This window comes from Sebastes fasciatus, chromosome 4, assembly GCF_043250625.1.
Source record: "Sebastes fasciatus isolate fSebFas1 chromosome 4, fSebFas1.pri, whole genome shotgun sequence".
NCBI lineage: Eukaryota > Metazoa > Chordata > Actinopteri > Perciformes > Sebastidae > Sebastes > Sebastes fasciatus.
In genome coordinates this window covers 22,496,469-22,521,612 of record NC_133798.1, presented here as the reverse complement: position 1 = coordinate 22,521,612, position 25,144 = coordinate 22,496,469, and the positions used below count along the sequence as shown (strand labels likewise).

General features: G+C 40.1%; 1 protein-coding gene across 5 annotated transcripts; it reads left to right on the top strand.

The window, feature by feature from the left end:
- The first annotated feature begins 72 nt into the window (after nucleotides 1-72).
- dapk2b (death-associated protein kinase 2b) lies at nucleotides 73-19,902 on the top strand. 5 transcript variants are annotated; one of them, XM_074632876.1, is made up of 12 exons: nucleotides 78-238; nucleotides 801-958; nucleotides 10,107-10,328; nucleotides 10,956-11,094; nucleotides 12,648-12,777; nucleotides 12,874-12,922; nucleotides 13,018-13,044; nucleotides 13,144-13,296; nucleotides 13,746-13,791; nucleotides 16,753-16,842; nucleotides 16,946-17,026; nucleotides 18,841-19,902. In XM_074632876.1, exons 2-12 carry the CDS (start codon nucleotides 882-884, stop codon nucleotides 18,916-18,918), a joined length of 1,092 nt encoding a protein of 363 aa, XP_074488977.1. In that variant the 5' UTR covers nucleotides 78-238; nucleotides 801-881; the 3' UTR covers nucleotides 18,919-19,902. The 5 variants fall into 5 exon arrangements, with proteins under 5 accessions (XP_074488974.1, XP_074488975.1, XP_074488973.1 ...); XM_074632877.1 differs by having other exon boundaries at nucleotides 85-238; nucleotides 798-958; XM_074632873.1 differs by lacking the exons at nucleotides 16,753-16,842; nucleotides 16,946-17,026; nucleotides 18,841-19,902 and adding an exon at nucleotides 14,919-16,567 and having other exon boundaries at nucleotides 73-238; nucleotides 798-958.
- The last annotated feature ends 5,242 nt before the right edge of the window (nucleotides 19,903-25,144 follow it).

Below are 25,144 nucleotides of genomic sequence, written 5' to 3'. Positions count from 1 at the left end.
TGGTGCATCTTTATTGATAGCCTGTCTCTCTCATGCATGCAGTACTATAATAGAGCCATCAGGGGGAGGGACTTGTGCAGACACAAAAGCCTGATGGTGCTGCCAGAAGTGACAGAAAACAACAGAGACGCTTAAGGAGCAGTTTTGTGTCTGAACTATGAGGAGAGCAGAGCAGCTGTAGGAGACGTGGGAACCGATGCAAGTTTATCATCAGCTGTGACAGAAGATACGACATCAGGTCAGTTTGTGGAGGAAGTGTGACATGCAACTTATCAGATAGGAAGTGCTATTTCAGTTTTTGTCATTTTTGTATGTACATAAGTGTTCACTCTTATAGTGTTCAATTAATTACTATTCTGCTTTTAAAGTTTAATTCATAGCAGTAAAAATTGTTATTCTTAATACTTACAAAGCACATGTTGCTGCCAATGTGAGCCGGTTTGCCAGACCAAATGTTTCACAATAAGAGCAAATTTCACATATCCTGCCCTAATTACCCAAAATGCTCTTTTCTTTTAATCCTGCTATAATCACAATAACTAACCACTGTTACACTGCCCAGCTTGGCACAGCTGTATGGGTTGTGCTTGTTAAGTTTTTAAAGCCAATAATCAGTATTAAGACAAATGAAAGACAGACTGAGTGTATTTCCTTTGCTGGTCTCATAGTGTTTAAGCTTTCTGAACAGGCAGGTGAAAGTAGATCCAACTCTGAAGGAATGCTATAGAGCAAGCTGGGACATGTAAACATATTCATCTCTCCAGTCAGAAATCAACAGGAACACCTCTTTGAATCAGCAGGGTTGGACTTGTGGTGAAAGGGAAGGAGACGGCTGGATAGACGGGCTTCAGTGGTGCACATCGAGGGGCTAAACTACATCAATGAAGACACCTGGCATGGCGGTATTCAAGCAACAGCAAGTGGAGGATTTCTATGTAATTGGAGAAGAACTAGGAAGGTGAGTACAGTAGGAGATGTTTAATTACACCCCATAGAAAATGATCTTCTTCACTTAGTGTGACTCAATGTGTGATTCATCTCTCCACTGCATACCTCTTGACCTAGTGGTCCCGGTGTGTACGTAGGTATGCAAACAGCTGGCCTGTTTAAGCTTGAACTGGGGAGTGTCGCTGTGTAAGAAGTAGGTTGAAGTTTACTACCAGAGATAAAGTTTAAAGGTAAATGCTCTCTAAGAAAACAAGCTCTGCGTGGACACGATATGTCCGAACCAGGAAAGAGGATAAAATTTGATTTACTGCTTTTGCAAAAGCTGATTCTGGGTGGATCAATGTGATGAAGGGTCGAGCCAGACAGCGAGGAAACTGTGTCCTATGGGGAAATGGATTAAAGGAAGTTGGCAGTGAGGATTGAGGAAGCTACAAATCCACTACACATGTGTGGAAGGGCGACTTTGGCATGTGCACCGCTTGCTAACAGATAGAGAGAGGCTGTGAAAAGAAAGTGACTTGACCTCTGACCTTTCACTTTTAGTCAGGATACACACTATGTCCCGGTGTTTGCTGGTCATTAGCTGCACAGCTTCTTTGACACACCCCTGACAGGATAAAACGAAGACCTGCTGTGGAAGTGCGCTCCAGCTGCATTTATACGCCTGTAGATGAAGAGTTTTGTGTCCAGCTTTAATTGTGTTTTACATTGAGATTCCTCATATATTTGCCTCATGAAATATTCAAATTCATCTGCGAATGAAAAGATTGAATATTATTAGTGGGGCTGTCATCGAACAAAGAAATTCTTAGTGGACTAAAACTCTTAATTTTGTCGTCTAATAAATGAGTTGATGTGTGGAGTTTCTCCACAAAGAATTACACAAAAGCACCACTTTAAATCTTGTGTTCACCAGAGATGTGTTCATAAGTTTCTTGGAAATAAGTCATTCAGCATGAAAAAAAAGCATAAAAAATGACTAATCAACTGAAGAAATCTTAGTCGACTAAGACCAAAACGACCGATAGTCAAATAAATAGACAAATCAAATAAGAGGGGTCCTAATTATTATTAGATAAACAGGCAATTTGCTTAAATGATAATGTGTGCCATTTCCAAATACCCTTTATATGTTGCTGGTTAATAAATCACGCACTAATGCTTTATGGGTCAGTTATAAGCCATTAATAAGAACAACTTTCTTACTTTGTGGGAAAGAGCTGCACAACAAATGAACCTAAATGCATTTACTAACAATTTATGAACAATTATAAACTAAATGTATTATAGTCTTTCTCTTGATTTCTCTTGTTTGGTCCATAAAATGTTTACTGTCATAGGAGTAAAGAAACCGATTTGATAGAATCGATTATCAAAATAGTTGGTGATTAATTTAATAGTTGACAACTAATCGATTAATCGTTGCAGCTAGGGATGTCACAATATCAGATTTTCACTACACGATTATTGTGACCTAAAGAATTCACGATAACAATATTATCGTGATATCTATAGGAAATATGAGAACAAATAAGAATAATGCTATCAGTCAAATTCATCTTTATTTTCTTTATTGTGCATTTTTGTCTCTTTTTTGACAAACATGTGACACTCAAAATATGAGAATAGGGAGGTGGAGAGAGTCTGTAACCATAACTGTATATATAAAATGATTTAAAAGACGCTGGATTATTTACACGATATGATCATATGTGTATTATTAACATGATATCAATATTTCATATTTAAATATGACGGTTATCGTCAATACCAGTTTATCGCGACACCCCTATTTACAGCTCTAAATGAGTTATCACGATTTATAATTGCAGATTATTTTCCAACATTGTAGGTGTCCTCATGATTAATTAAAGATTATTATTATTATTATTAATGGATTTGAACTAATCTTTAAAAGATCCTTCTAAAGCGTTTATAAAGGGTTGATAAAGAGTGCTTTATTTGAGAGTAATACCAGTAAATGAAAGGCGTGGTAATGTGTTGTTTAAAGGCTGACAATATCACTGAGTTGAGGTTGAGCTGGAAACATGTTGCCTGATAAGACGACACTGCTGAGAGCGGAGCTTCGTACGTGTTCATCACTGTCATGGGAGGTAGAAAGCTGATGTGGTTAAAAGCCACAACCGAAAACAAGAAGAGCTTTTTCAGTCACAGAACATTTCTGAGAATGTTATCACCAATTCAGCAGCTGGATTTTTTTTTGCTTGTAGTCTTGTTGTGACAACTTTATAGTGAGTTGAGGAGGACTGCAGCCCACCCCACCCACGGTTTGTGAGAGCCTCATGGGTTCAGACCTCTCCACCAGACGCCCCAATGGAACTGTTACTCAATCGTCCTCCCGAGAGGGTGAGGAAACTTGATGAGAGAGCTGCCAAAAACTGATCTCTGTGTAGATCTGTGTTAAGATCCTCTGTGGAACTGTTGAGCCATTCGCTACGGGAAGGTTGATTAATCACACTGTCCACCTACTCACACATTATAATGTCACAGGGCCCCACGCAGTTGTACGCAATGTTTCTTTCCACTACTGATCGGAGTTTCTGGTAAACCAATCTGTAAAACAATCCTTTCCTTGAAATGTGAGGCATTTACTGACCTGTCTTACCATCTGAGCGATGACACTGATGATGACACACAGTAGGAAGTGTCACAGTGTGAGCCCACAGCTGCCACCGGCCCTCCCAACAGACTGGTGAGGCTGTGGTGGTGGTGAGCTGTTTTACAAGTGACCGTCAGGGCAGATGGGGGATTATGTGAACTCTACCTGTCAACAACACGTTGCCCATGTTGGGTCATAACACCCAAGGACTTTTTTACCTTTACTACCACCTGCTGATACTGTGGCGGCCATGAGTGAAAAAACATCTTCTTTGTTAGTCATCATCGAGCAATGGCAAAAATTCACAGGATGCAATATTCTGGATGGGAAGTGCCATTGTCTTTGTTCATGCCTGAACAAAAACAAAAGGCTTGTAAACTTCCTATTTTGAAATTGCAAATACTGCACTTACATCCTCTACAGGTTTCACATTGGTTAGAACAGAAACTCATGGGCTTTGCTGTTTTTAGCTACTCTCGCTAGCAGTACAGCTTTAAAGATGGCGATGTCGGTCTCAACAACTATTGGATGGATTGCCATTCAATTTTGTACAGATATTTTCCAACATGTCCAACTCATCACACACTGATGCTTTGACAGACCCCTTGGCGTCACTTTTCGGTCGCCATAAACACGTGCTTAATGTTGTAAATTAAACAAAAACACTTGTTTAGGATTAGGCAACAAAACCACTATAGTTAGGTTTAGATAAAAACAATATGGTTGGGCTTAAAATGACTATGTTTGTACAGTGAAAATTTGACTGGGCGTAATGAACACGGGACAAATGATTGTAAAGTGAAAGCGAAACGTAACACACGGGACACAAACAGCGGTCTCTTTCGCTCTTTAAACTATGTCACCACAGTCCTGGCATACATTCCCGGTTTGTATACTGTTGCCGCGAATAGGTTTACATTGTAGTTAATGGAAAGCCCAACGTGTCTCCTACCTCCACTAAAGGGTGCCTAGTGTGGCGGTATCGAATGCCGACGGCCGTGACAAAGTGTTGGTATTTGACGTCCTGGGAATGAGAACAGGCTGGATATTCAGATTCCCCAGAGGATGAATCCTACTGACTTTGGTGATCCTCTGACGTTTCCTCTAGTGCAACCACGAGGTTGAACATTGTCATTTTTAGTGAAGTGTCTCGACAACTATTGGATGGATTGCTATGAAATTTGTTCAAAATGTCGACCTCAGGAGGAATTGTAATATTTTTGGCGCTGCCTTAACTTTTCATATAGCGCCACTATCAGGTGGTCAAAATGTTAATATTTAGAATTAAAATATTTTGATTTGAATACCAAATACCTGTAAAACTACATGTATATGTTATATATGACATTCCCGTCAGCCTTAACATTACTTTGTCTGTAGTGCTCATTAGCTGATGGCAGCATACTAACATGCTAAACAAAGATGGAGAACATGGTAAACATCAGCATGTTAGTATAGATATTGCGTACATGGTAGTACGGGTGTAACGATACATCGATCTGGATTGATATATCGATTCATTGATCAACGATCCAATATCATCGATGCAAAGTGAAAACATCGAGCATATCGTCATCTTTATTTTGAAATTCCCATGGTACGTCTGTGTCACATTTTCTGTCCAAGCGCACCTCCTCCCTACAGAGCCCAGTACTAAAATTGTCAAATTATGTTTCAGTTGCTTTTTGTGAGTTAATAGAACCGTAACTGATTGTGTTAAATGAGCATATGATATCGTCTCATAACGATCGCAGGCTCCTGAATTGAATCGAATCAAAATCGTATGGTGGCAGACTTTGTGATATCCGCATATATCGTGTCGCTGTCCCAAGAATCGATATGATATCGTATCGTGATTGTTATTGAATTACTCAAATGTCCAACTGAACGCAGGAACACTGAAAAGGTCACTTCACACCACACTTGACATGGGAAGTGTTTCACAATTTGTCTCTGGGTACTGCGGTTTTTGTAATTTGAAGAAATGCTAGCCACATTCTTGCAGAAGGAAATGAGGAGGAGAAATGTTTTGCGGAAGTTTGTTGACTACGGAGAGGATGCAGGGAGGGCAGCGATGCACACTTACAGTAAGGCCGCAGCCTTCAGATGTGTTGAAGTGAAAAGACCTGATAGTCGCGAGGCAGACAGGTGCTGCTGATGAACGCAGTAAAGTGCTAGAGTTTCTCCAGAGGGATTTACTGTGCATGATGTATCTATAGCACGGACAGCAGGCATGCATGTACAAGGAGCTGGGCGAGGATGCGTGTAGTCAGCTCCGAGGAACAGACATTCCTGCTGCTGAGGGGGTGAAAAATGTGTTTATTCAGTGCAGCCTGGCTGAGGGAACTCCACGTTGACCTCTTCGACATTCCCAGAATTCCCGTTTTGACACAGAGGTCACTCCATTACCGTCAGCAGCCCTACTGCTCCACAGATACATAGTTGACATCGGACCACTTCAAAACAAGTGGGAATCTAGAGCACCCTGAGCTCTTCATGGGCATAAATGTTGTCATGATAATAGCAGATGAAGGGTTTGTTACACTAGATAATACAACAGAAATTACACTTTCTGCAATGATGAGTCATATTTTAGAAGTTTGAGCTGCTTCTCCTTCACGTTGGAGATCACAGATGGTAGGGGTGGTTAGGGACAGGGCTTGGTCAATTATGAATCTGGCTGTCTGTGTCACGCCGCCCCAGAGGTTCAGTTGAGAAATGTGTTTAAATATTGGGCCGGCGCCACTTCGTCCGAGCATTCCTCCAACCTTGGCTGAAGATAATGACCTTCAGCTGTTGGAAGTGGAAACTCTGCGGGGAGATGGTGCTTTCAGCCCCACTGGCCGGCTTAGAGCTAAGACAGCCGGCACGCCTGGCCCGTTGTGGAATACCACTCCCAACATCACCGCTCTCACCGCTGCTACTCTGCACCTCGTAACAACGCTACAGTAAAGCCCTTGCACTGACAGTTGTGTTGTGTACTTTCTCGCCTTTGGGCTACAGCAAACACCACGAGGGGTCATTGTGTTCAGTCTTGTTTAACAGGCAAATCAAGGACACTGTCATGTGCTTTATGTTTGGTTTTGCAAGTGGAATTCATTGAGCGAGCCACCCCTCCCTCCTCTCCTCAGTTCACACATTACCGTAGTCATCTCGAACAGGGTCAGCCTTTCAGGGATGTCTCAGGGGTGGAAATGTCCTGTGAATAGAACAGATAGAGGGAGCATTTCAGATTCCTCGCTGTTCCTCTGCTTCTGCGCCTCACCCGCCGTGTTTTTATTATTCCTTTGCGGCATGTGTGCAACTCTGTGAAGACCATTGTTACGACATACACCTCCTCCTTCTCTCCTGCATTTTCTGTTGGGTCATGTTCACACCGACATCTGATCTTGTCAGTGTTTTTGTTGCCCCTATATGAAGTTTATAAGCTTAATAATAACTCCCTGAGGCTTTGTGGTTAGAAAGTATATGATACGATATGATACAATACGATACGCTTTATTGTCCCCTTGGGGAAATTTGTCTTGGACTCAGTGCTGCACATCATCAGCTGCCTCCACAGCAGCATCAATAAATAGAAACATTAAAAACAATAAAAACACAAACAACAACAACAACAACAATCCACATGTAAACGGAGAAACACATAACAATGTAAACCACAAACAACATATATTGCACATTACCACAACCTATATAAAACAGCATAAATAAGAGATAAAAAAACAAGAATAAGAACACCATGACTCTATTGCACAACCCTACAGCCTCAAGAAACATTTTTTGAAATTTAAAATTTTGATCGAGTTGGGCACAAACAATTTTTTCAAACGGTTCAGTTTGCATTTGGGGACTCTGTATCGTCCGCCAGATGGTAAGAGCTCATACACATACCTCTCTAGAACCTGGAAGCTATATTAAGATAACCTTTTTATTTGAAACACCTGGGCAATGCAACTAATACTACCGTATGTTTGTGGCGCTTATAATCTATTTTTTCTATTTTTTTATGGGTCAAATAAATGTTGATTTAGGTATTTGAGGCCATAGTTTGCAGTGTTGCTGTTCTCGATTGCATATAAAGGACGTTCTTCTTCTAGCAAACATTTTGTACATCCTGTGTAATAGTCATTGAAGATCTTGGCTTGCGTGGTGAAAGTACACCTCAGTAATTGTTTGAGCAAGGCAACTTTAAAAACAAGTTTTCAGGAACAGCTCCCAGATGTGGTTGTAGAACTGCACAGGACAGAGTGTGCCTCAAAAAGAGCAAACTGTCTCTACCGTCTCAGACTAATGCGCTTAAGGAAAGGTTAATTTTACTTTTGTATTTAATCCATGTATTTGTTTAGTGATGAGCTGGAGCTTTGTCTGTGTGGAAACTGCTGTGTGAAATGAGTGTAGCAGGAGCACAGTGTGTGTCCATATGTTTTTGGACAGCCTTTATCCTGCAGCTCAAGCTCAGCAGGCTTTTTCCTTCTCCCCAAGCAGCGGCAGCAGAGATGTAGCAGGTGGAGAAGGAGCCTGTGGGCCGGGCTATTCTTAGCCCACTGTAGACACCGTGATGATAGTGGACACAGACTGGACAGCCTCTCACAGCCACCCTGGAATCTCTGTGTGGACAGTTATGTCCAAAACATATGCGTGCCAGTCATTATCTGTGTCCTCTCTCTGGGTGTTCTTTCACAATGTCTAAAAATACAAACGCATCTCTGTTGCATTGAATAATTTGCAAAGGGATACAGTAAATTATTGTGTCCACCGGCATTAAAGGGATAGTCCAGGTGTTTTGGAGTGGGCTTGTATGAGGTACTCATCCATAGTCAGTGTATTACAATCGATGATGGTCAGCACACCCCCAGATTGGAGAAGCAGACAGGAGTTACTGCATAGAAGCAAAGCAAATTTTAGCCACCTAAAAGAAAGGCCCACCTAAAAAAAAACCAGTTTAAGTGTACACTATATTTAGAATATTTTCACCGCTTTACCTTGCAGTCAGACAGCCCTTTCCGACGGGGAACTGAAACCATAGTATCCATCAATGCTCTCATGAAATCCACCAGACTCTGTTGAAAAAATCTGTAATTTGACGTCGCTGAACATGGACGTTGCTGGTCTACCGCTGCCTCGATAAAGTAGTTTGTTTGTGCTGTTGTGTAACTATGGTGAATCCGAACTAACCAAAGTCACACAATAACTCAAACAAACTAACAGATCGAGGCAGCGGTAGACCAGCAACTCCCGTGTTCTGTGAGGTAAAATTACTGTTTTTTTCAATGCAGTCTGGTTGCTTTGTCTAGAGCATGGATAACGGCTTCAGTTCCTCGTCGGAAACATAGACTATATAGCTGTCTCACAGCGAGGTAAAAGGGTAAAACTATTCTAAAAATATTCTAGATATAGCGTACACTTAAACTGATGTTGACTTTTTTAGGTGGGCCTTTCTTTTAGGTGCCTAAAATACGTTTTGCTGGCAGCCCCGTCCACAGCAGTACATTACTTTGCTTCCTTGCTGGAACTCCTGTGTGTTTCTCCAAACCTCGGGGCATGCTGACCGTCATCTACTGTAGGTAATACACCGACTATGGACAAGTACCTCATACAACTGCACTTCAAAACACCCGAACTATCCTATTCATATTTATTTTATACAATCACTACTGCATGCATATTTGACTGAATATTCCTCTTCTGTCTTGTGGGAAAGATAAAGTTCATCTTCCCCACTCAGAAACTTTTTGGCCAGCTCTGCCACCACTTCCGCCCTCGTGTCTTTCTGTGGCCTGTTACTGAGGAGAGATCAGTGACTGAGAGGCTTGTTTTCAGTGTCTGAATGTACAGAGTGGGCAGGTCAGTCAGCCCACAGCAGCAGGAGTGGCAGCAGACTGAGATTACAAGTGCTGGTCTGATAATAAAGCCGTGGAGACTCACCTCATATATTTAACTGGGCGACAATGCTTCTCGTTCAGTCTGTCAGTGGGTCAATTATGAGTGAAATGACTGTGTAGTTATGTCAGGGGAGAGAGACAATAATGTTTAGTAGTTTACTGGTGGAGTCAGCCCTGTCTTTAAGGGGTCATTTAGGGGTCAGTGTAGCTCAGGATGTAAACATATTAACTAGGTGTCATAATCACATATCCACAGGCTGTAGCGTTGCAACACAAGAGCACAGTGAAACGTGAAACAATAATCCACAGCGAGATGGTCTCTAAACCACACCTCTGTTGGGAAATATTTCGAGTTTTGGGGATTTTTTCAGTGGACTGATCTCTCGAGGATGGCGAGAAATTTGGCAGGAAGGTTGCTGGAGTGGGAGGACAGCAGCTCTGTCCCACACTGCTGGTCTGTCTGATTGTTCTCTGTCTTCCGGGAAACAGGAAGTGATGGACTATACCTCAATATTTCAGCTGGTTTTGACACACAACTTCCTCCCTGTCAACATCCTGTTGTTAATTGTTCATTATAAATTGATTTTCTATCTTGAAAAATGTTACCTATAGTACACTCTGTAATGTCTTCTTTTTTTCTTTTGTGTCTGCAGTGGGCAGTTTGCAATCGTCAAACGCTGTATAGAAAAGAGCACGGACGTCGAATATGCAGCCAAGTTCATCAAGAAGCGCCAGAGTCGGGCCAGCAGACGTGGCGTAAGGAGAGAGGAGATTGAGAGGGAAGTGGACATCCTGCAGCAGATCCAGCACAACAACATCGTAGCGCTACATGACGTGTACGAGAACCGCACAGACGTGGTGCTCATCCTCGAACTGTGAGTCAACAATGCATCACAACATCCGTACAGAATCAGAATCTTTTTTTGTCCATGTTTCGATCTGTGAGTTCATTTTGTTGACTGCTGTGTTTGCTGAAAACCTTTTTGCCAAGATCACGTATGCCAGAAAGAACCAAACGTCTCTCGCAGAGTTATTAAAAGCTTGTGTTGAAAAGAGGCCTCAGATGGCCCCCGTTTGGGTCCAGCGAGTGCCTGGCAACATAGAGGAGACAATTAGGACGAAAAGAAAGCTCAGTCCAATCAAAGCAAAGGGGTAAACTGCAGAACAGTTCCTGTTAGATGCAGGACGAGACACTGTGCGTCATTCAGTCTGTTAGGTTTTCTTTGTATGAATATAAAAGGACATCATGTTTATGGGCTGCCAGCTGGTCAAAGGACACTTTACACCACCTTTCAGCAGCTTTTCACGTATTTTATTATGAAAAGGTTGAGAGCTACAGTGAGACATAAGTAGGGCAGATTGTTACCACAAACAAACATATCTAAGGCATCCTGAACCAGTGCATCCTGAGAACTCACTTTAGATAACGTTCAAGAGAACTCCAGATTATCTGAGCCCACAGGATGTGTCTCTGAGTGTGTGTGTGTGTGTGTGTGTTACAGGGTGTCTGGAGGAGAGCTGTTCGATTTCTTAGCTCAGAAGGAGTCTCTCAGTGAAGAGGAGGCCACTCGGTTTATCAAACAGATCCTAGACGGAGTCCTGTACCTCCACTCCAAGAGGATCGCACATTTTGATCTGAAGGTACAACCCGCTCCATCTGTGCATATTATGTAAATCTATATTTGTCTCGTGATGACGACGATGTTCTTTACCTCCACAGCTACTGAACTGTCCGTTCGTGCAAGGTTCAAGCGGGAATTAATGTCACATATATATAGCAGGTGTTTACTGTCTCGCTATTCTGAATCACACATCCTTCCTGTTGTCTGTGGCTGAGGTCCAGTCGCTCAGATACAGACACCACAAGGTTATCTCCTCACTTTCAGAGAGCAGTGTCGCCCACGCTGCTGATAGTCACTGTCCTGTTTTTTCGGAAGCTGCAGCTCCTCTTCACTCTTAATGCTCCTCGTTTGGCAATTAAGGAAAAAGAACACGCAGTGAAGGGCTCGATTCAGACCTGTCCGAGGCTGTGACCTTCACCTCACAATGACAGATCTGTGCGCTCATTTGTGTTGAGCATTTTCTGTGAAATCAGAAGGTTAATAGTCAGTTGAGGAAAATGTTAAAACTGTCTGTCCAGTCAGCGCGGATGTTACTTGTGACCTTTATATTGATTTATAGGAATCCAGAGCAACACAGTTGCTACACTAAACTCATGAATTAACAAGTTGTGTCTTGTTGTTCAAGCCATATAAAAATACAATGTGTGAAAGTGACAAGTTGTGTGCTGAACTATTAACTATGGAGGACTTAAGCTGACATTATAATAAATAAAGAAATAAATAAAGAAATGTAGAAATACAAATATCAAATAAATGTGTAGATAATTTTATAATAAATAAATATGCACAGAAAAAATATTTATTTTTACAAATCACTTATTTTCATATCCATTTATTTTTAGAATTAATTATTTTCTGTTTACATTTATTTATGTTTTTTAATTTCCCTATTTATTCAAATAAAAAAATACATTTTATTTATTTCTATTTTTGTGCATACTTATTTATTTTCAAATCAACATGCATGTTTATTTGATAATTGAGGCCTTTATTTATACAAGTTCTTTCTTTATTATTTTATTCATTTATTTATTTATTTATTGAGTCAGTTATTTATTTATTTATTAACTATTTTTTTTAGATTATAGTAGCTTTAGTCCTCCATAATTTCCCAGCTATTTCTTTGTCAGAACCACTAACTTCCTGTAGTGGTCCTGGCCAAGAAATAGTCCGGCACATAACACCCGTAAATGCAGATTTGTCTTTTTTACACTAGTGCTTTTGTAGGGCGAATAAACGAGACACAATCTGTTAATTAGTTAACTTTAGAGGTGCCAAATGTTTAGTTCCCTTTGGACAGAGGCAGGCTAACTATTTGATACTGTTTCCAGTCTTCCTGCTAAGCTACAGTAAAGTGAATCAGTAAAATTTCCAAGATGTTGAACTTTACCTTCAATATTTTAATATTTTACACTGACAAGAATGACTGTAACAATGTTTTTCTTTAATGCTTACGCAAAAGGCAGCTTTAACCAGGTAATTGTTTTACTCAGTGTTGTTTGTGAATTGCCCAATCTTGGTATTAGTAGAAATCTGCTGACAAATCTGCTGTTTGTTTTTTTTGCACTTCAGCCTGAAAACATAATGCTGCTGGACAGGAATGTTCATCTACCCCGCATCAAACTCATAGACTTTGGACTCGCGCACAAAATAGAAGCCGGGGTTGATTTCAAAAACATTTTTGGAACCCCTGAATTTGTTGGTAAGTGTATTTTATATGAGATGTGTTTGCAGTGAAGGACATTTTAAGAGGAGGCTTGGTGTTTGTGATGCACGAGTGTTTGCTGTCTATTTTCAGCTCCAGAGATAGTCAACTATGAGCAACTGGGATTGGAGGCAGACATGTGGTAAGAGCTTTTAATTACCTCTGACTCTGCTGCCTTCCATACACCAGGCTGCAGCGCATAACTTTGGATTAACCTTGTGCTGTTTTTTTTCACAGGAGCATTGGAGTCATCACTTATATACTGTAAGTTGAGATGATTCGTGATTATGAATATGGAAGCTTAACGTACCTAAAGAGATTATCAAGGACGATTTTTAAGTGAGTGTGTGAATGTTGTTTCAGTTTGAGCGGCGCGTCACCTTTCCTCGGCGACACGAAGCAGGAAACCCTGGGAAACATCTCGGCGATGGACTACGAGTTTGACGAAGAGCTCTTCAGCAATACAAGCGAGCTAGCCAAGAGCTTCATCAGAAAGCTCCTGGAGAAGGACACGAGGTAAAAGCACTGACAAACAGCTGAAGGTCAAAGGTCAATACAAAGCCTAGTATTAGAGGTTTCACTGCAATAAATCCTAAGCACATGCAGACATGACCCAAATGAATGAAAGGCCAGCCAGTCCACAGAAATCTAGAGCAAGGATTTAGTTTTTTGGACACAATGTGATACACTTAATAAAATAAGCTAAATAAACATTAGTTATACTGCAAGCTAATCCCAAGCAAAGCACTATATGTCTTTCTGTGTACCATGTGATCTTAATCTTGTTTCTTAACATGTGTTTCCATTTAAATGCACCTCCAGGAAACCAAATATTCCTGTGAAAGTAAAACCAGTCTGAATGTATTCCTGAGAGATTTACACATCCTAAGGCGTGACTGCTCACCACGCTCGGAGTTGTTCGGGTGTATTTACTCAGCTGCATTTTCTTTCTCTCATCATTTTAGAAAACGGATGACCATACAAGACGCCCTCAACCATCACTGGATTAAGGTATGCACTTGATTTATGCGTATTATAGCATGTTTTTGTTCCCTCAATAACTACTGTCAGCCCCACCTCCTCCTGCTACATGTGAAAACAACATTTAACAGTTAATGTCAAAGGTAACATACGGGTAACAGGTTTGTTTCTTATTAGAGCGCACAATCCATCTTTAAATGTGCGGAAAAAAAATTTGACTTCATGCTCAAAAAGTTCACACCCGTTAACTTTATATATGTTGAAAACATACTTTATCACAGTTACTGTATACTGTTTCCATCGCTGCACCATTATTTTTTTTCACCCTTCCCCTATCAACACACTTATCTACACACTAGTTGTGCAAAGGTTCAACAAACCCACGGTTCGGTTCGTATTGCGGTTTTTGGGTCACTGTTTCGGTTCGGTTTGTTTTGCACATTAGGGAGAAGAAAAACATAACCATTTCCAATGTGTTTGAACTCCAAAATATCAAAATAAATAGATTTATTTATAGTAATGAGAGATATTTCTCTATGAAGCCATAACACCAATTTTATACATGAGATGAGGCAGGTTACATAATGGTCAAGTAGGCCTTTGTTCAAATAATTGCCTCTTTTATGTCGTTGGTACCTCATCAGATAATTAGCAAGCCTGTATTTAATAGTTGTGCAACGGTTCAACAAGCCCACAGTTCAGTTTGTACATCAATGAAAGGTTCGTTTTGGTTTTGCATCCCTACTACACACATCTTGTACAGCCGTCTTTTGCAGTCTGAAACTTTGCCTAGAAATTCAAGTGATCGAACTGAAGAACTAATTGTGTTTTTAATGGCATGGACATTTAACAACCTGTAATAATGAGGAAATCTACTCCAACATTGGCCGCTGAGATGCATGCGAATGGTGTTTTGCTGTGGAGTCTCCGTCCTGTTCGGTTACAAGCATGAAACCAGGAAACATAACACCCTGAACAGGAATGTCTGCTGTTTTTTTGTGGCGCTCTTACCTGCCATGGCTTTCGCTGTAGGGTCACACACTAACCCTGCAGTGCCACATCTGCTGGGATATTCACCGCTGTGTGTATTCAAGATGCAACAATGAGACAGCCTCTCACTCACTCAGTGTGTCCTCCCTCCACCCTTCTGTCTGAAGTCCTGCGGCCACATGGAAGAGGATAGCGTTGCCCCTGAGAAAGCGGAGCAGTTGAAGACGAAACGTCTAATGGAGTACACCATCCAGTCCCACTCCAGCATGCCCCAGAACAACACATATGCCAACTTTGAGCGTTTTGCCCACGTGGTGGAGGACGTCAGTCTGATGGAGACGGGGCTGTCAGAGGTGGCAGGAGCCCGCCACACTCTGCAGGGTGATATAGAAGCGCTGCTCTCCATCTACAACGATAAAGAGAGCTGGTACAAGGAGGAGAGCGAGACTGCGAGGAAGCAGCTGTCACAGGTCCGCTACGAGTTCCGTAAAGTGGAGGCCACGAGGAGGCTGCTGCAGGAGGACATTAAGTCTGTAGATGCCAGTCTGGAGAGCATCAGTGGGAAGTACAGCCAGAGGCAGAGTAAGCTGGACGCTCTGAGAGAGGAGCTGAACTCTGAGCTGAAGTGGCTGCAGGAGATGATGAGCTCTCTGCATCCAGAAGGAGCCAACGGCAGCAGCAACAACAGCAGCAGTCTGAATACGGACGTGAGGCAGGCGCTGAAGGAGCTGCTGCATCCGTCTTGCAGGAGGGAACTGTGCCCCGAGGCCCAACAGCCACTCACAGAGTCAGGCTAACAAATAAAGACGCACCTTGAAAATCTAAACGTGTTTTTGAAAATCAAGCTGTTTGAATGTAGCACAAACTTTTGAATGTATAGTCTCTATAGTCTTTATATTTTCTTTATTTCAAATTTTTATTTTCTTGTGTGAACCATGTAGTACGATAGTAGGAATCGGAAATTGGCTTATCTGCATTCTTTCTGAGTTTGGTGAGAAGATGGATACCACTTTCTTGAAGCTACAAACAGGAGATAGTAAGCTTAGCTTAGCACAAAGACTGGAAACAGGGGGAAACAGCTAGCCTGGCTCTGTCCGAATGTTAAAAAAAAAAGAAACTGCGTACCAGCACCTCCAAAGCTCAGTGTTACATCATGTTTATTTAAGCCGTAAAAAAAAGTATAAAAACGACAAATTGGGGTTTTGAAGTATAATTATGGCACAATAATAGTAATTATTCTAAAATGTAAGTGATATTTGCAGACAATTATGGTCTCGTTGTATTGAGCGGGTTTGGTAGCTTTTTATTTGGACAAGATAATGAAGATAAATATTAGTTGTGAGTTTTACTGTGTCATGGCCAGAAGGCTCAAACAGCAGCTCTTTTCAATGGAAGAAGTTCACATTTTTTTAATTGATTTATTTTTTCATTCCATTTTATTTTTAGGACTGTATATTGATGTGTATATTTTTTTCACAAAGATTATCATTTGTAAAATTGCATGTGTTGTCCTAAATATGTTGTTTGTGTTTTTGTTGTTGTTGTTTTTTAGATTATTTTTCATTGATTCAAATGTGCACTTTTACTAAAGATTGAATTTACTTATTTATTTTTTTATTTCTTTCTTGGAGATGTTTTATGAGCCAACAGGAAAAACAACATCTGTGATAAGATCACGTGTGTTTATGTGTCACCTCACTATCAGTGTTTTTGGCGTCTCAACAGATATTCCTGTTCACGCCTCACACTTTATGGCCTCTGATGTGCACACCGACACCACTGTTGTTTAAACACTGAAATAAATGTTCACCATTTATTATGTTGCCCGTTTACAAATCCTTTTGATCTGAGATTTCCCTATACTTCCTGTTGTACCTCAGATTACAGTGTAAAAATTAGACCCGTACATAATGCATAACGTTTTTGAACCTGCTTGAACATTTGACATTAACATAAAAGATACTTCCTCTGTTATTTCATCCACTCATTGTGTCTCTGCAGCCTCTGAATCCCAGACAGGCCATGGTGAAGAGGTTGTCCGTGGTCAACTTGGATAACTTTAAGAGACAGTACGCAAGACGCAGGTGGAAGGTAAATAAAAGCATTTTTAGTACAGTTGGTTCATGTATTATAAAAAATGTTGCTCTTGATAGCTTTCAGGACTCACTCTCTTTGCTTTTTATTTGTTCAACAGATGTCATTCAGAATTGTGGCTCTGTGCAATCACTTAACGCGGATCATGAAGAAGGGCAACAAGCTACCTCAGCCGGACGAGGTAAGAAATAACTGTTGTAAAGCTAACAGTAATGGCTCAGTCTGGACAGTTGGGAATTTTGCATATACACTTTGTTGCTGAGAGTTAGATGAGAAGATTGATACAGCTCTCATGTCTGCGTGGTAAATATGAAGCTACAGTCTGTTAGCTTAGCTTAGCCTTAAAGACTGTCCAAGATTTCCAGGAGCAGTGACTTCCCGGAGTTTTGTTGTCAATGTGAGGTTGCTAGGTAACCAATGGAGACTGCAGGAAGCATGATTTTGGGTTGTCCGTCTGTCCGTCCATCCATTCATACTATTCTCGTGAACGCAACATCTAAAATTTTTCACAAACGTCCACTTGGACTCAAGGATGAACTGAGTAGATTTTGGTAGTAAAAGGTCAAAGGTCACTGTGATCTCACATCTGTCCCATTATTGTGAACGTGATATCTCAGGAACACCTGGACACATTCACCTGGACTCCCCATAACTCTAGAATTGATATGCTAATTATAAAATTTTCAAACAAATATCTAATAGAATAAAATTGTGACATTTTGGACAGACATGGATGTAAACTGCAACTTGACCGGTTGGCGGAGGCATACAACCACAAGGCGGTAATTCTAGTTCTAAGTTTTACACTAAAATTTTTGCACGGATTAAACAAACAAAAAATAAGGTGTCAACTTGTGAGCTTTGAAGGTTCTGGTAAGTGGATTTTGTTAACTTAAGACAATCCCAGGTTAGCTCTTTCCCCCGTTTTCTTTTGTGCTAAACTAAGCTGCTGGTTGTAGCTTCATATTTACCGTATTGTACAAACATGAAGTATCAGTGTTCTCAACCAACGCTCAGCAAGAAATCAAATATGTGTATTTCCTAAAATATTCAACAATTTCTTTAAAGGGACTATTTGTAACTTTCAGAAATGCTTCTTAACAGCGACACCTGTGGCCGTGAAATCAACGAAAGTAGACATGAACGAGCATCGCTCAAAACAGTGAGGGGACACACGTCAGCTAAAACCACAATATCACTCTATATTTCAGCTGCTTGGCAGTAATGTTAGCTGACCAGACGAAGGTCTCTCCATGAATAACCGCTGATACTAGAGTTGGCTTTTCTTGCCTCAGCGCAGGCTGAGGTAGCGGGGCTCTGCAGCGTGTCTCCCTGCTCTCTCCGCCCGCAGCTGGAATGAGCAGGGAGACACCGGCACCCGGTCGGTAACGAGACGATAAAGTAACTCGCTGCGAGGCCCCGTCACTTCACAAGACACGGGAAACCTCTGTTGGTCTGCAGGAGCTGCAGCATTTATTTCTGCACAAACGTCCACTGACATTCACTAGATATTCTCAGAGCTAAACTAACTCTTCTGCAGTGTGGAATGAGCGCGCGTTCACGTCTAGAGGTGGAGCGAGTACGCGAGAATGCGCGCCCGCTCTGAGTGAAGGCAGGCAGGCAGAGGAGGAGAGAGTACAGCCACACGCGAGCGCGCATATGCGAGCGCGCATATGCGAGCGAGCGCGCATGTGTCCCGACCCGGTACATTTATACGCTTACAAAGTTACAAACAGTCCCTTTAAGAGTAACCATTTGCAGTAATAATGCAGTAGCTACTATCTGAACCGTGCTGCATTGGACTCTTCACATAAGGCTACATGGTTAAACTGGTATTTTGCAGCTAGTTATTCATGGACCCTGCTTTTCTTTCTTTTTTTTATAAAAACAATAAAATAATATTTACATTTTGTGGACTCCTACAACTGTCATCACTTGTCACCACACAAACAATTTCACAGCTGTTTCTCATCTCAAACATTTGGATTGTTTCAGAGGGATTGTGAAAGTGACCAAGAGGAAGAAATCCTGAAGAGGAGGCCGAGGAGCAGAAAGAGAAGCAGCACTTCCTGAGAGCAACAAGTGTGCCGGTCGGTCAACGATGTTCCGGTTTCAAAACAGTGACTCTGGACCTTTATGACGCACACTTTGCAGCTGTTACTTGTCATAAAGAGTCATCTCACATTATCTGTTTGAGTGACTGCTGTGTATGCAGCATTTTAATTGGTCAAGGCAACTTTGCGTGTGTTGGTGACCCACAACACCAGCAGATCATCTGCTATGTGTTAGATAGCGTTCTGCCATTTCTAAATTCGAACTAGCGTTTTCTGGCATAAGAAGATATAACTGATTATTGTTGACAGGAACTGAGAAGCCAATGTTAGCACCACGTCCACAAGAATGTACAGTAGGCAGCTTCCTCTTACAACTGCAGTCTTAAAAGTCCCTCAGCTGTTGTTTAACATCCGAGTATTGACAGTTAGATTCTCTTCTTTTTATTGTGCAGGCTGCATGTGTGAATTTACAAGAGGTGTGTTGTTGAAAGCACTGACAGATGAATGAGATGGTAGCAGATAGCCAAATGTTTACATGTTGTTCTGCTTAACATACAGCAATGGCTGTGTAATCACAGTTTACCATTAACCTCTTCATTTGCCACATCAGAATAATTTGCCTGGAGCCTGTACACTACACAGAGCTAACTGTTAACTGTAGTTAACACAGGATAATTTTAATTACTGTCAATTACTCGTGTCTAATGGGGCAATAATTGCATTTCATCTTATGCATACATAAAGACTGTATATAGATATTTTAATTATAAAAGACATTTCACAGTTGAATTTTTGAAAGCAGTTGTTAGGTCCTAGTGTATGTATGGTGTAAATATACATAAATATCAGCCAAATGTCTTAATTTCACTGTTACTTGTATTTTAGCTCATTAAAAAAAAGAGCAAACACTGTTTTAAACACACACATGCATCTTTTTCTGTTCACTTGTATGTATTGTATGTAATGTAAATTGAAATTTTGTTTAATAAATTAATGAACGTGATTGTTTTTCTTTGTGAGTTTTTAAAAAGTAAATAAAAACAATGACTCCATCACAATGTAAAAATGACAGCACCATTTAGCCTTTAATTCTTTTAGGGCAGCGGTGCCCAAACTTCTTCACTTGGAAGGCCTAAACTGAAACTTAATGGTGGGTCACGGGACAAAAGCAAACACCTATTGTAATGAATTGTATTTAAGATGCAAAATGGTACTATAGGATCCCAACCTCGTTTGATTGAAATGCCTTTTGTCCGTGTGCCACTATCTCTGCCTCCATTTTTTTCTTACCTCATTCACGCCAAACTGACTTCTTGCACAATTGTCACTCTGCCCGCCATGCTCAGATTATGAAACAATTCATTAGTGATCCTACATATTTAAAGGGCCTCCCAAAAAAAAGAAAACAGAAAAAAAGAAACTGATTTATATTAAAAACTTTTATTGATATTTTTTTTTTGCTAGAAACATCTGACCACTTTGGGCAGCCCTGTTTTTGGGCAATCACATTATAAAATGTTCTCGTTAACTGCGATCTCTATGTACAGGTGTGATTATTACCATATATTAGTCTAGATGTTTGAAAAGATGACCACCAAAGACGTCTTTTAGCACATCTCACAAGACAACCTTGAATGTTCTGTTCAAACACACATAACAATTGGCCCGGGGGCGTCACGCCCCCGGGCCAATTGAAATGTTCCCGTCAAACCACAATAAGGCTATAAAAGGTAAACAAAGTGGCCCTTGACAATAAATACATTATGAATTCTCTGAACATCAGTGAGCACTAATTGTGGTAGTGCACTCCTAATGGTTTTTCCCCCAGCCACTGGGCAATAATTTAGTCTCACAACAGAACCGTTGTTTGGGTCCAGTTAGGCTGAAAGAGATTGGAGGGATAACTTGACCTGAACTAAATACATTTTTGGCAGCGACACAATGTAGGCCAATTACACACTGATGCTAAGAAAGGAGTCCTAATCAACAAGTGGGTCAGTCTGAAATCTATAAGCCTGTTTGTGCTTCAGCATTTACGCCATTACAGAATTACTTAATGTTCAGTATAAGAACACTGTGTAGAACTGCATATTAAAGTATGAGGGATTTAAAGAGCCATTTAGTTTTGCACTTCCATAAAGTTGGGTGACTCACAAGGGACACATAACAAAGGGAATGGTCACAATAAAGTAACAGCTTCATGCTCCTAAACCTCTGGATCTTACATTTCCCATAATGCAACCAGTAACATCCATTCATTGGACCCTCCCTGTCTGATCAACACCCACGTCTTTCAAACTCCATGACCCCAGTTTGTAACTAAGACTCTCTGTTAAAAAACTGTAGTCTCTGAGCCGCAGCAACAAGCAGAGGCAACCCTGTCGGGTTAATTTTTCAGACTTTTTTTCAACTTTATTGACAAAGAAAATGGAATATACAATAAAGATACAGAGAAAATATTATTTATTTATTTATTTATTTAGACTATATTATTATTATTTATTTGTATTTGTTCTATGAATTGTAGTAAAAATATTCATTTATTTATATTTATACTATAAAAAATAAGTAGAAATGACAAAGCTTAAAACCACTGTTTTCCCAGACTGAGTAGAACTCCTCCTTATGATGAGTATACCGACGTTTGTGTGTAAAATTGGTGGATTGGCCCTTCAAGTTCTTCACAAGAAACAATATGAAAAAACTGCACAAAGTTTCAGTGCTTTGATCTACATAGAAATTCATATTTTTGTGATTTCATCTTTACATTTTGAGTAAATAAATACACACAGACAGCAGGATGCATGTCATGTAATACACATTATCCACAGTACTATACTAGATTATACTAGATTTTAGTCTATTGAGCTAACGTTCCCCTCTTAAATATAATTAAATTTAGCATGTACTAGCATGTATTACTGAAGTAAAAGGTGTTAGAGTTACTGGCATTAAGAGCAAAAAGCTTAATATGTAGCTGTCAACAGTCACACTGTTGACTTTATACATCTCAAGTCCTTATTTGATCATAGACATACAGCAACTCTCCGATTCTACTGTACAGCGTTATGTTTCTGTTCAATGACAACCTGTGATTTACTGGCACAAGATGAGATGAGAGAAAACATTTAAAGCACGCTCGGGGTCACTCGTCTGTATGGAGTCTCTCTCCAGGCGGGTGACAGTAAATATTTCAGCCATGTCTCACTGAAATATGACCTGAGTCCTTTGTAGATTTGTCATTGATAGAGAGTGAAATGACATGGCTTCCAGTCAACCGTTACAGTTCAGTCTGAAGCATCTCGTATAACAGAGTCACAGCTGGTGTGATGGGATCAATTCTGTGGTGGACCAGCGACGGCGTTATGGGATCATAGGATACCAGCAGACTTACTTCTGGGATGAACTGATGGATGGGTCGCTCACACAGACAAATAAGGAGCGCTGTCAGAAATCTAAGTGTAAACCATGTCCTTCATTGAAAGAGATACCAAAGAGGCAGATCTTGACTCTGATGTGTCAGGAGGCCAGACTGTAATATGTAACGTGGTTTGCATAACCCAATGACTCTTCACAGCCAGAATGTTACTGTACATTACCTGCAGGTAAATCTGAAGTGTGAGGCACCATGGTGACTCTTAACATCATATCATAGGCATTTGACATGCTCATAATCCATGTGTAAACATTATAGCTTTTATGGCAGTGTTGGACCTCTGTTGAAAGTGGATATGTACAATCCCACCCTGTTGAGCCGTTGAGATCATTGCATTGCATTAGCTAGTGACACGTAATGTTATTGTGGAAGAATTAAACTTTGGTCAGAGGAGTAGCTTTCCAGTGATATTTTGTGTTTCTTTCACAATGATGCCACCTACTGGGCGTAACAAAGACATCTGGAGTAAGACCAATAGTAGATGTAAAAGTAATGATTTGTGTCAGGAAAATAAAAACAAAATGTGAAAAGTAAAGCTATGCAAAAAAAACAACAACAAAAGTGTCATTAATAAAGCATGCAGACAAAAGAAACAGACAACTTGTGAGCATATCAAGTGATAAATTGTAAGCCTCCAACATGTGTATACAGTGTAAATAGAGGTAATGTCTTGTTTACATATGTGAAAACCAAAATATTAGTTGTAAGTATGAATCTCTCCTTAGAATATAGATTAAATCTGCAGCTATAAGGTTTAGCACTCTAATATTAGACCACATTTTGTTCTGGACTTGTTATATATTTGCAGTAAACCATATGTCACTTGAATATTATGTGAATTGTTATTGTATTCAGAATTATACCTCTGATATTACAGCTAGCTGTGTGCACAGTGACAAATGTCAACAATACATCCTCTGACTCCAGCGATTCATAGTGTCTTATTTCCTGCGAGCACCTGAGGGCTGTGTGCTCAGTGAACAGAGCCGTCAGAGGATCTGACAGCGGAAGCTGTGTAACTCTGGAAACAGACCTGAGGGCATTAATCATGAATGCCAGCCTCTCACTTTATCTGTGTGATCATTAGGCCATACTTTAGCATGACGATCACTCTCTGGAAATGAGCTCCAGGAGGCTGCTTCCATTATTCATACCTACAAGAGCACAGTCGGCCCCCTATTCTTGGAGATGAGACTTAATGAAAGGTGGCCATATTTAGGCTCTGTGCTCTTGTCACTGAGGAGCATGTCTTTGTTAGTGGTCTCAACCCCCCCCATGCGTCATCCTTAGCAATCTGCTTCCCCAGAACCTGCGTGATTAGACCCAAGAGAGGTGATAGGTATTCCTTGTTAGGATGCAGAGGTTTACTTGTACACCCCTTTAAGGAAAAGCCTCACATTTGATTGGTTGACCTCTTCATCAAAGTTGAGTTTTGCTGCCGTAAGAGCAACTGCAGATCTGACAAAACTTTAAAGTGGGTCACTGATTCATGTGGCAGACAGTTACTGCCTCAGGCCTATATATTTCGAAAGCAATATTATTCTTGATTACATTTTTATACATAGTTCATACTGATTATTTTAAATTCAGAACCTTTTCACAGGACTATTCAAGTGTTTTGTCAAGAAAGAATTGTCTATCTGATTGTTTGAAGTGGTTGTTGAAGGTGTTGTAGTTCAATATATTGATTCCCATAGGTGACAAAATGCAGAGAGTGTACCTGTCACGGCCATGGCTGTGCCCTTGTGATTCCTATTCCCCTCTCCTCTTGTCTCCATTATTTGTGTATAGTTTGTTTGTGTGTGTGTGTGTATGTGTGTGTGTGTGTGTGTGTGTGTGTGTGTGTGTGTGTCTACCTGGGCCCCAGCTTACTCACCTGCGGGCATTCAGCTCATCACCTGCCTCAGCTCACACACGCCTGCCATTCATCAGGTCTTCTTCTCTGCAGTATATCTACCCTGGCCCACTTATCTCCAGATCGTTGTTTTCAGCTACACCAGTAGAACCACGTACGTCTCAGACCTCTAATTAATTCCTGTGAGATTTGTGCTTGTTTTTGTAAGATCAGTCAATCAATGAAAAATATCTGAGAAAAAAAGTTTGAAAAATGTCTGTAAAAGAAATTCTGAAAAATGTCTGAAAAAGAAAGTCTGAAGAATGAAAGAAAAAAAAGTCTAAAATATTTTCGAAAATAAAAGTCTGAAAAAAAATTTTCAAACAATTTTCAGAATTCTTTTTTTTTTTTTAACACCTTCCAGATTTGTTTTGACATTTTTTGAATATATTTCAGAATTTTTCAAAATTTTATTTTTTGCCAGAACAATTCTGGAAATGTCTGAAAAAAATGTCTAGAAATTTGTTCAGAAAAAAGTCTGAAAAAATTTCCAAACTTTTTTTTCAGACATTTTCCAGAATGTTTTTTTCGATATTTTCCAGAATTCTTTTTCAAACATTTCAGACTTTTTTCAGACTTTTTTTTCAAACAATTTTCAGAATTCTTATTTTTTTTTTACATTTTCCAGATTTGTTTTCTGACTTTTTTTCTGGACATTTTTCAGAATTATTTTTTTTTACATTTTTTCAGACTTTTTTTGAACATATTTCAGCTTTTTTTTTCCAGACATTTTACACAATCTTTTTTTTTTGCTATTTTACGGAATTGTTTTTTGGACATTTTCAGATTTTTTTTTCATACTTTTTTTTCATACTTTTTTTCGAATATTTTTCAGACTTTTTTTTTGAACATTTTTCAGAATTTTTTTTCAGACATTTTACAGACTTCTTTTTTTTGGACATTTTTCAGACTTTG